At 40.2% G+C, this 12,311-nt stretch overlaps 1 protein-coding gene across 1 annotated transcript; it reads right to left on the bottom strand.

Annotated features, from left to right (window-relative positions):
* Nucleotides 1-2,945: 2,945 nt before the first annotated feature.
* On the bottom strand, nucleotides 2,946-12,053 carry LOC139942536 (tubulin beta-4B chain-like). The gene is made up of 3 exons (XM_071939363.1): nucleotides 11,867-12,053; nucleotides 6,118-6,453; nucleotides 2,946-5,579 (listed from the first exon to the last, which is right to left on the bottom strand). The coding sequence occupies exons 1-3, from the start codon at nucleotides 11,921-11,923 to the stop codon at nucleotides 4,632-4,634; spliced, it is 1,341 nt and encodes a 446-aa protein (XP_071795464.1). The 5' UTR covers nucleotides 11,924-12,053; the 3' UTR covers nucleotides 2,946-4,631.
* Nucleotides 12,054-12,311: the final 258 nt, after the last annotated feature.

The following is a 12,311-nucleotide window of genomic DNA, read 5'->3' as shown; positions in this document are numbered from 1 at the left end:
TCCGTTGACTGCAACGCAATATTGTGAACTGAACTGAATGGGTTGAATGCGAGTTGCTCCGACCACTATCCTCCTCCGGTAACATTCACTGGACTGGAAATCTCTGAGCCTTCCTAAATTTGCTGTGAACCAATGGTGAAGATTGTACGAGAAAGACCTATCTATTTATAATATTATAGAAAATAGAATCGTCTGTCCTTATGCAACCAATGTGCACCGTGTATGTGGCTAACTCTCTAGTGTCACCGCGACATTCATTAGCTAAGGCAACGTGGACGCGTGACAGTGTATAGTCTGCTTTCCTAGTATTCAATACACTATTTTCACATCATAGACGTCAAACATCGATTACCTCAGACAGTATCGTACGATGTTCACAAGGGGCGTTTTCTAAACTCCGCTCCGGGCTGCGGGCTCCGTTTAATGCAGGAAAACGGATTATGTCCGGACACCTCCCCATGACAGCACCTAACCGGAGCTGGAAACACAGCCTACGTGGTTTATTAAAGGCCCCAAGGTTCTCCCGAGATGTGCAACATAATCGCTAAGACGTATACTCATAGGAGGTTCTGTTTTCGAGGTGTCCCGAAATCTTTTACCTCTCTGTGCGCGATGTAAACAGTCCGTAGATAACAATTGTGTGGTTTTATTTGCCAAGCAAAGAGTCTCCTCTCCCTTGACCAAAACTTAGAAACACGTAAGGCTTCACTGGTTATTTGCACTTGTAAATGCAAAAAAAATTGTATTTTAGGCATTTCTACCAGGTACAAAAATATGTCATAATGTTGAGGCCTAATAAAAAATATTTTGCCCACCGAAAAAGTTTCATCAAACACTATTTCAATTCACAATTCATGATGATCAAATCATGTGACTGAATATTTTGCTGAGCATTCTGGAAAAAAAAATACAGAGGCTTTAAGAAGCTATGTGCCTTATATCATTTTCTAATATTTTTTGAGATTTTTGTTTTAACCCTCCGATCAATATTATTATTAATATTAAAATTTAAACATCAGCTTGTTGATTCAATTGTCACTGTTTATTTATACGCTTTATTATAAATATTAAGGAAAAAATAAAGAAAAAAATAAAGAAAAAAATAAAGAAAAATCAGATTTGAAAGCCCGTAATTATTCACACTTTTTATTATTATTATTATTTTTGTTGCAAGTTACTATGGTAATTTTAAAAATTTAATAAAAAGATATTTTGAATAAAATGAAGACAACTGCTGGCTAAAGAGTCATACACAGAGTCTCAAAGAACACTTGTAGTCACTGCAGATGTTTCTTCCATGTATGGCTTCACCGGGAAACCATACTTTCTCGTTTGCTGTGAAAACAGGAAAAACTCAAAACAAATGGGGCCAGTTGAAGTCATCGAAGATCGGTGTGTGATCATTTCAATGTCCATCAAGTTTTAATAAATGTTTGCATACTTCATATGAACAAATTACGATAATTAGGGTATCGGTTGATGATATGGAGCATCATTATTTTTTCCCAATTCAAAGAAAAAGGCATTATACCGTGAAAACTGGTAGAAGGAAGATAACGGAGTGATATTCCAAAGGATTATAAAAAGGAACAAAAATTAATATTTTTTATGTTTTAGATTTAAACATAATTATATAAAAGCGCTTGTAAATTACTTTTAAATCATACAAGGGATGTTAATTTGTTAATTACTCATTTTGATTAACTTTGTGTACGGGGTAGTACGGTGTACTGCAGCGGCCGTAATTATAATGTCGATGTTATTATCAAATAATTAAAAACCACAAGGAAACTAAACGTAAAATGTCATGATTTGGAGTTCAAACGATTTGACGTTTATAATAATTGACCCGTTGCCGCACCATTCAACTTTGGCATGGCAGACAAACTTGATCTTGATCTGACCTGACGTTCGACAATGAGCGAAAGTTAGCCGCAAGAGGGCGCTAGTAACTCAGGCAATTCGATTTACATTCAAAATCATTTGTTCATTTTATTTCATACTAATCAAGCCCAATTTCACTCTGCTTACCGAAGCACAGAATCGGCGCAAACTCTGGTCAGCAGCAGAGTGGGTTCGAATCCCAAGCCGTGTGACCCGCAAGGCATTTTAACCATTGCTTCTATGGGGCGTTAAAGCCAAAAGCCCAGTGCACTTTTTATATCGAAAAGAGAAGGGGTTCGCCCATCCCATTTTGTGGATGCAGGGTTCCTGGCTGTGGCTGCTGAATGCACCGTAGTACCTTGTAAACCTAGCTACAATTGGGACTCGGAATGGATTGCATAACTTACACTCGTGTATAAGCGCCTTGAGTACATTGTTGGTAGATACGTGCGCTAGACTTCGATTAATGGTTTTCTACGTTATTACCCCCCCCCCCCCCCCACCCACCCACATGGGACAAAGGCTATTATTATGACAGACAAAATGGACAACGGTGAGGAATTTGAATTGCCCACACCCAATAAAACACTAAAGTGCTCATCGTCGGACTTCAGTTTGGTTTTGAAAGAAGAAAAGAATTGGGTGGAAACACACGTCCCGGCCAAACTGCAGGACAACGCTCCCTACTGTTCCCAACTCAATGTTAACCCTTAAGAACGCTAGGTGGCAGAAGACATATCGGAAACATCTTCATCGTTAACGTAGTTCTGAGCATGCGCAAATTACTAAGAACAATATTAAATCATGGTGAGTCTGCTGCCACCAAGCGCCCTAAAAGTTCCCCATTTGCAGCGCAGACCGCACAATGAGAGCCACTTTGAACGTAACGAGAAAACATCTGTGGCCGGGATTATTGTAGCCCAAATCTCCCCTGCCTTTGGCCTCCAAAATAAAACCAATTATAATTCCTGAGGGAAAAGGAGGTGTTAAAGGTAAAGCTAGCCCCTGCCCGGCCATCCCGGAACCAAGAACAACAAAAACATGATTTCAAAACAATAGCGTGATTCCCTTGGCTGCTTTATTGTTCTACATTGCATAGCTACAAAGGATACAAGTCTTCAATAAACGATGGTGATTGCTCTACGTTCCGACACCACTATGTTCCGTAAACCAATCGTGTTAAACGCCCGGATTGGTTAGGATTATACTACGTTTCGGAACATAGGGATGTCCGAACATTGTGTTGCCATTATTTGTTTAGTACACTTCACAAAATTGGCACGAAGCATAAAAATAGGCAAGATTCATGAGTTGTTTTCGTGCCGTCGTTTTGCTGTTGCTTGTGTCGACAATGTTAAGGCAATAAAATAATATACATGTAGTTGTTTAGTGAATGCTTTAATGAAACTAAAAGGGTGATGGGCACAACATTGGTAAGATTTAAAAAATACTAATTTACTGTTTACGGATTTTGCACATAATTTAAAATGGTGTAAAGATTGTCACGATAAAAAACTTCTCTTGACCTAATTCCCTGACTACCTCTGTGAATGAGGTAAAAACAGGGTATCGTATAACCAAGACTTGATTGTTCTAAAACATTGCAAATATTATTGTTTGTTTGTTTTTTGGTCTTACTATCTGCTTGTGGTGATGTTTATCCCCGGTTGAGCCTAAATTGTTCATGTTTGTTATTAATTCATTAAAGTCCTATACATTCGGGTCTACTTGTTTCCACTACCACTCACTCAAAACCCTCTAGCGAGATGGATCCGATAGCCCATTTTCGTTTTGGTATAAAAAGGAATCTGGCAATTGTCTTGCCCCCTCCTATCCAAATTCCACGTTGATATGTGTGGATGTGTGGCATGGTCTAATTTAGGATATCATGGCGTGTGAGCTTTACTGATGTGTCCGATGTGGTTCGGATGGACGTGTCAGCATGTATCGACAGCGGACCTCACTGCAACGTTTTAAGCACATGGTTCAAAAGTGTACCCTTCCAACCCCCCTCAAGTCTCACTTGAAAGACATTTAGTTGTGTAACATGTACCTTATAAAATAATAATTAATTGATAAATAATAGACTGCGTTGCACTTGATTTCAATAAGCAAAACGGAAAACGTGTTTATAAACTAAAAAAGATAGTACTAATAAATATCCTGCAATACACAGTACAGGGCTTCATAGCTGAAACCCTGATTGGTTAATGACAGAGTTTATGGTATGCCAACATTCTTTATCCCAATCGTCTTAGAGCTGGTTGAGAAATATTGCTTCACCAGCGAGAAAAAAAATAAAAAGTATCTTGAAGAAGAAAACAAATACTTTCAAAACATTAAGTCATTGTGAAAATTAATAAACACACGTACAGGAAAGGACAAGATAAACTTACAGCTTTATTGTGATTTTAAAATTATTGTAAACTCGGATACTTTCACTGCTTTGATTACAATCGACCCAACTAGATTTCAATGTGAGACTTTTGAACGCTAGGTGGCAGCAGACTAACTAGGTAAACCTCCATTGTTAAGTAGTTCTGAGCATGCACACATTACAAATAACAACGGATTTACTTGGTATAAGTCTGCTGCCACCTAGCGTCTCATGAGTCCCACATTCCTAAAGGGGTCGGTATTCTTGATTTTAGCGATTGGTGTTTTGGCGTTTATTGATCTTCTCTTTGGATTTTGTGAGGGTATGATTTGTTGCAGACTCTTCTGTAATCCAGGCACTGGTTGGGAGCCTACTCAACATCTTCTTCCTCCTCTTGCTCTTCGTCAAACTCCTCTTCCTCAGCGGTAGCGTCTTGGTACTGCTGGTACTCGGACACCAAGTCGTTCATGTTGCTCTCAGCCTCAGTGAACTCCATCTCATCCATACCCTCACCAGTGTACCAATGCAAGAAAGCCTTACGCCTGAACATAGCGGTGAACTGCTCTGAGATGCGCTTGAACAGCTCCTGGATGGCGGTGCTGTTGCCGATGAAGGTAGCGGCCATCTTGAGTCCACGTGGTGGGATGTCACATACGGCAGTCTTGACGTTGTTTGGGATCCATTCCACGAAGTAGCTGCTGTTCTTGTTCTGGACGTTCAGCATCTGCTCGTCGACCTCTTTCATGGACATGCGTCCACGGAAGATAGCAGCCACGGTCAGGTAGCGGCCGTGACGCGGGTCACAGGCAGCCATCATGTTCTTAGAGTCGAACATCTGCTGGGTCAGCTCTGGTACACTAAGGGCACGGTACTGCTGGCTGCCTCTGCTGGTAAGGGGAGCGAAGCCGGGGATGAAGAAGTGAAGACGGGGGAAGGGGACCATGTTGACAGCCAGCTTGCGCAGATCAGCATTGAGTTGGCCGGGGAACCTTAGGCAGGTGGTAATACCACTCATGGTGGCTGATACCAAGTGATTGAGATCCCCGTATGTTGGAGTGGTCAGCTTGAGAGTGCGGAAGCAGATGTCGTATAGTGCCTCGTTATCGATGCAGAATGTCTCATCTGTGTTCTCGACGAGCTGGTGGACAGAGAGGGTGGCGTTGTACGGTTCCACGACGGTGTCTGATACTTTGGGTGATGGTACAACACTGAATGTGTTCATGATGCGGTCTGGGTACTCTTCACGGATCTTACTGATGAGTAGTGTTCCCATGCCTGATCCAGTGCCACCTCCAAGAGAGTGAGTCAGTTGGAACCCCTGCATGGAAAAAATACAAACACAAAATTAATGTCCATATTAAAAAAGTGAAGTGTTCTGTTTGAACTTTAGCGTATGCCTACTACCTCTCGAAATGACATATAAAGACTGCTGTGGCAGGAGTGTCTGTCTCACAAGACATGGTAAAACTGTGTGAAATAACTGTTTCTGGTATAGTAGCGACCTCTTTTAAAAAGTAACCTCCTTCAGTAATCGTTAATTTTCCAAGAAGGAGGACAGCATCACCGGGACAGATTTTCCTAGACCACCGATAATTCCTTCACTACTTTTGTTACACTTTTGAATCCCGGGTCAGAACTGACCCTGATTTGGGGTCCTATCCAGTGGGCCTGACCAATTTCTGGGTCAGGCTGGGTCATTTCCGAGTCAAGCTAATCGGGGTAGAATTATGGGTCTCTTTTGACACGGATTTAAGTTTTAAGAACTTTTTGCTTAAACTTTGGAGTAATATAAGCAGCGGCTAATATAATATTGACAGCTTGACCGAAAAATGTGGCAGTGTGTGGTCTGAACTTACCTGAAGGCAATCGCATCCTTCTGCTTCCTTGCGTACAACATCAAGAACAGAATCTACAAGCTCAGCTCCTTCTGTGTAGTGACCCTTGGCCCAGTTGTTGCCAGCTCCGCTCTGTCCGAAGACGAAGTTGTCCGGCCTGAAGATCTGACCGAATGGTCCGGAGCGGACCGAGTCCATTGTGCCTGGCTCCAAGTCCACCAGCACGGCACGGGGTACGTACTTGCCTCCGGTGGCTTCATTGTAGTACACGTTGATTCTTTCTAGCTGCAGGTCTGAGTCGCCGTGGTATGTGCCGGTAGGGTCAATGCCATGCTCGTCAGAAATTACCTCCCAGAACTGCAATGCAACATTAGGAGAAAACAAAATGTCAGTGTAAGTCAATTAGTTACCGCGTCGTGGTTGTATGGGGTGTTGTTCCCCGGTCACATATCTTTGGGGCCGATTTCACAAAGCAATAAAATTCATCGCAAGACAAATGTTCAGTATCACCATAGTGATTTGTATTGTGACATCACACTTCACTTAGCAACTATGATTGATTTGCAGTTACGACCAATCTAAGATCTTTGTGAAATCGGCCACAGGCACTGGTCTACAAGCCAAATTAGTTCATTTTGTCAACATTAAAATGGAATTATGCTTCGGATCCTGCCTAAGTTTGAATAATTTTCTGGGTCATTTTGACACAGATTTATAAGTGTCATACGCACTCATAAGTGGATCAGGCTCAAAGTCAAAGGGACCCATCATCCGGGTCAATGATGACCCGAGAGTTTCTAAAGATATTTAGAGCGCCGAACGCGCAAGTACAACTGGCTAAAAGGTGGAATATTCACTGGACGCCATTTCAGCAAGCAACAAAAAATTGCTTGCCGAAATGGCACACATGAGTTTATTTTTTTCGTTCCAACACTTAGGAGATAAAGCTCTAGTTCGCCAATTTTGCGCATTCGGTGGTTCATTACTTTTGCTCATAACCCTGTACACCAAACTGAACGACCGTCGCTATAGACCTTCATCACGGTGCAGCCATCTTTAATTTCTCCCATTAATATCACTGTTACCAATCCGAGGCTGGAAGAACAAAATAGTCTGGTTCCTATTTTCAAATAATTATAAGCATTCCTTATTGTTATTCAATACGATGAACATGACCAAGGTGTTGGCAGCATGATAAAGGTCTATAGCTTGGAATCCCGTTAACTCTGGGAACGCATTATCATAATAGGACATTCAAAACTTTCAAAGTAGGTCTATAGGTCAAAATGTTATCAAGAGGTTAGATCCTCAGGATCTTGTAAAAGAGTAAACTTCCTTCTCTAGGGCGGATGTAAACTTCCCGAAATGGTTTGCACAGGGCCCGATTTCATAAAGCCTGTAAGCACATAAGTTTGCAATAAGCTCAGAGTAGTCGCTTAGCAAAAATAGGTTACCAGCCAAAATTACTCTGATTTGCATTGCATGCAGCAGCTGGTGACCCACTAATTTTTTGTTTAGCAAAGAAGTTTGTCAAGCAGTATTTTCTGCTGAACAACAGCTTTATTATGAAATTGGGCCAGCCTGTTCGTATCCGCAGTGGTACTACTAAGTAGTATACGGTATGACCATGGTCATTTAGCGCTCGGCCGCCAGTCCCACTGTGTGTGGCACTTTGAAGGGGCACGGTGCCCTCAAATCTCTCATACTGTTTTGCGATTTGGATTTGCTTGTTATTATCCCCTTAGGGAGTAAGGAACCCAACAAAAAGTTGTTTGTACCGGATTTCCCCTAAGGGTTTCAACTTGGATTGTGTATGGTCTATGTATTGATGCATGATGCATCAACGAACTACCACAGTTAATTTCACACGAGATCGACTGGAGTACATAGTTCCTTAGCTCCATGGTTCGATCGAGTAAAGTGTGGCTATTAAATTGCTCACAGAGGGGAGTGCCAAACCACAATCAACGGGGCTCAAACTGCATGCCCTACGGTCTGCCATTTCGGGTGTCAAATTATACCATAATATTGAAAAAAGACCACGGAAAACGTGTGAAGTATAGGCGCGGGTGTTACCATTCGGGTACTGGCGGTGGTGGGCACAGAGACCCAACGGCCCCTACAACAAAAGTGATAATTAAGATAACAAAAATGCACAAAAACTTTTTATTAAGGTATTTGTCCAAGACCAGAATTCTCACTTGCTGTATACTAAATACATAAAATAACAATCTGTGATAATTTTGAATCAATTGGTCATCGAATTTGCCAGCGGGAACAATACAAGAAAAACAACCTTGTTGCTTTCAATGTCTACAACTTGGGGCTCCAGGCCCGAGGTGTTTTATTTAATTGACTGAGAAATAACCTCTTTCTAAAAGTCTACGTTGCTTCAGAGGGAGCCGTTTCTCAAAACCATCAACAATTGCTCTTTACGAAATAAGTTTCTATGCTAAAAATTATTTTTGAGTAATTACCAATAGTATCCATAGTGCCTTTAAATCATTAACTGGAAATCCTTTCAGTCGAAATAGTTTCTACACCAACAGCTGCATGTGCTTCAATTCAATCTTACCAAGTGATTTGTAATGGTCATTGAATTTTGAGTGTGACATAAACATAATGACTGTATTGACCATTATTACAAAACAACTTATAACGTGGCAGGTGCGTCAAGCTCCATTATGACGTCACACAATCAACAAATCAACAAGTACATCAGTAAAAGCTGGCGGAACGTGGAACCAACACACTGAAGGAGCAATTAGCAGAATCCACTTAAAGGCACTTACACTATTGGTAATTACTCAAAATAATTTTTGGTATAACAACTGACTTGGTGACGAGTAATGGAGAGTTGTTGATAGTATAAATTATTGTGAGAAACTGCTCCGTCTGAAGTAACGTAGTCTTCGAGAAAGAGACAGGTTTGCTCACTCAAATAATAAAAGGCTTGATGAAGCCTTCACAAAGTGAGTGTGTTTTCTTTCATTATTATCTTGCATTGCAACTGCCGAGGCCAATTGCGCTCAAATTTCCACAGGTTAGTTATTTTATACATTATGTTGGGGTACACCAAGTGCGAATACTGGTCTTTGACAATAATTACCAAACGTGTCCAGCGCCATTAAGACGTAAAAATTGTTATTTTGAAACCACTCAGCCTTGAAGATTTTTTGTTTCTTTCATTATGTGGTTGCTGCGTTGGAATCGGCTGCATGATGAGTTGCACGATTGTATTACCGGATGAGTCACTATGGAAATATCGCTACTCTGCATAACACTTAGTACAGTCATGCACTCCGTTGACGTTCATTATATAGCATCACCGAGGTATTTTTTTTCTGTGAATTTTACTGACCGATCCCAAAATTCACACCCACTTTTTAAAACATGTGGACACTCACCCTGCCTGGCCTTTTAATTCAAGCCAACATTTATTTCTACAACAAGTCTTCTCCATATCGGCCCTAATTAGACTCCAGAAATTCTCATGGATAAATAAAACAGTAAACACCGAAGATTGAGGGGAAGAGTTAAAATTGCATTTTTTTTAAGAATTATGTTTTGGACGAAAACGGTTTTTAAAAAGAGCGAACTATTTTAACAGTTATTTATAACATTTTATGTTACTATTTATAATTGTGCTTTGTTTTAAAACTATACGGAATTAGTTTCAACGACTATTAACATTTACGCCCACAAATTCTCAGCAAAAAAAAAATTAAATAAATAAAAACAAAATAAAAACAAGTGAAAAAGAAAACACTGTAGATGTAAATGAAGCTGTTTGTAATACTGGTAACTCTTTCACAATAAGCTTCTTTTACCAAAAAGCAAAATCAACACTTCAAAAACACGACTCGTACCGTTATATTGTAATTTTATATTTCCTCCACATTTGCAAAGCCTCATATCTTTTGCACAAAGCAGTGGACAATTCACTATCCAAAAACCACAACATGTTTTTACGCTTGAGTTTTTTTTTCTTCTGGTTTGCTTTGTGTGTGAAAGTACAAGCCTGTGGGGACAGTTCACATCACTATGCAATAGTACTCGTATTCAATGGCAACCTTGAGCCTCAAAAGAACACAGTAGGCCTTCATACAAGTACTTTAAAGGGGCATGTTGCTTTCAGATTAGGTGCTTTTGGGCTTTGTTGTTGTAGAGCTGTTTTCTTTAAATAGGCCTATTGTTAGAGCAAGCTATGGCTAGCTGCATGTAAATAGTAGTAATACTAATACAGAGTTGCGCACCTATCCTAGACACCAGGCCTATCAATGCACTGAACAATAAATTCACAATAAACAAATTAATGAGCTATGAAAAGAAAGGCCTAAGATATTCACATGTTTTGTATGTAATTTGAACAAATTTCGTGACATAATTATATTCGGGTATTTTTTTTTTGTAGAACACAAATTGTGTAAAACTCCACAAAAGGGAAGTGTTTTAACAAATTTGTCATGAAGAACATGCAAGAACATCTCAAAGCTCAAAAGGGGGGGGGGGGGGGAGACACATTCCAAACAGCAACATTTGGTCTGACTCCACAAAGAGACGGCGTTTTTTTTTGCATGTACAACTAAGAAGGAAAAGGGAACGATTTCAAACATGGACATTTGAGAGCCTTGAATTCTATATATGCGCTCCTTCAAATGAATATGTGAATGGAATTCCCACGAGTCTGGCATACATTTATAGCAAGCTTCCTCGAGTGTACTACAAAACGAGAAGGCCGCAGGGGTGTACGTGCAGCCATAGAGCTCTATGGTGCAGCCTACTGATGATGACAGGCCAACTGACATTGAATTTATAATGATCCACGCACATGTAAAAGGCATACACGTGTGTACATTCGTGTACTGTGCACATGTAAATGCACATGATCATGTCTAAACTAGTCTCGACGTAAGTGAACGAACAATGGGTAGATACATGCTGTGCAGCAGTCATAATGACGTCACAAGCTTAGAATAGCAGCGACACAGGCAGATAAGACAGGACTTTCCAAGTACATCTTGCACACACACAGACAACAGAGCATAATGATATAGCAAGGACAGATCGAGGGACGATTTTAAAGGGATTCTCACCACAAGATTTGCATGATATCCTTGTTTTGTGCAGAAGTTGCTAATACAACTAAAAAAGGAATTTTTTCGGGAGATTGTGTAGTTCCTTGCCTGCGTGCCAAGGAATGCACAATGATACCTTTTGTGGACACCCTCTGGTCATCTCTGGTGAAGTGTACAAGTATATAATACCATGATAATACCTGTCTGTCCACGTGGTTCTCTATTGAAAGTAGGTGGCCTACTAGCCGGCCGTAATGTGAAACAATAGGCACATCCTTACACTAACTTGTTCTTTTGAGTAAATAACTTAAAGTAAATATGAAACTATATAGAGTGATCAATGACCAGGAAATAGCTCAAAATAAAATGACTGATATTTGTTGTGAGAAATATATAACACTCCAGTAGAGACGTCAACCAATTGTACTTGGTGAAATTCCAGTAGTGAAAAATGTGTAAGGCCTATAAAATAACAAGCACTTTATCAGGCAGGTCGTCTGATGCTCTGGAAACAGTAATAAAACCATGAACGTACTCCAAGGTCGCTCAGCCATTGACAGTTAAAATATTGTCTGGTTTTCTCTTTGCTTATCATAATTTATTTACATATTAAAAAGAAGACAATAAAAAACATATGTCTACTGATGATGGCCACAAAAGAATTTAACAAATAATTAAGAAAATTAACTTACCTTGGCTCCGATTTGGTTACCGCACTGCCCCACCTGAAGATGTACAATTTCCCTCATTCTGTTTTATGTGAGAAGAATTCTTGTTTGTTTAAAATGATCTCTTACACGAGCGAGCAGCCTCAGATAGTTACTCGTGAATATGGTTCCTGATGCCAATGATGTGAATGGAATACCCAGCCTGCTGCGTATGCGGCTGTCTGCAGATCTCAGCGAACGATTTTCCCCTTTGCGCTTCCGTTAGATTAAAGTAGGTCTTCAGTTTACAACCCTGCTTTGATTTTGTAGTTGAACCACCAACATAGAAATACAGTTTAGTGGATTATATTTATTGTAAGCATAATTTAACACCTTGTGTGCATGGTGTGGTAGTTAAGGAATGTTTCGAGTGGGATTTAGGAAAAAGTAATTATTATGTGGTATTCATCCGCTATGGTAAAACCTACAC

This window comes from Asterias amurensis, chromosome 10 (genome assembly GCF_032118995.1).
Source record: "Asterias amurensis chromosome 10, ASM3211899v1".
NCBI lineage: Eukaryota > Metazoa > Echinodermata > Asteroidea > Forcipulatida > Asteriidae > Asterias > Asterias amurensis.
Note: the sequence above shows the minus strand (reverse complement) of the source record. Positions and strands in the feature narration are given on the sequence as shown.

Coding starts and splice junctions, on each gene's coding strand:
- LOC139942536 (XM_071939363.1), bottom strand. CDS start 11,923: ATGAGGGAAATTGTACATCTTCAGGTGGGGCAGTGCGGTAACCAAATC. Junction 6,454..11,866: donor GTAACCAAATCGGAGCCAAG/GTAAGTTAATTT, acceptor GTTGCATTGCAG/TTCTGGGAGGTAATTTCTGA. Junction 5,580..6,117: donor AAGGATGCGATTGCCTTCAG/GTAAGTTCAGAC, acceptor TTTTCCATGCAG/GGGTTCCAACTGACTCACTC.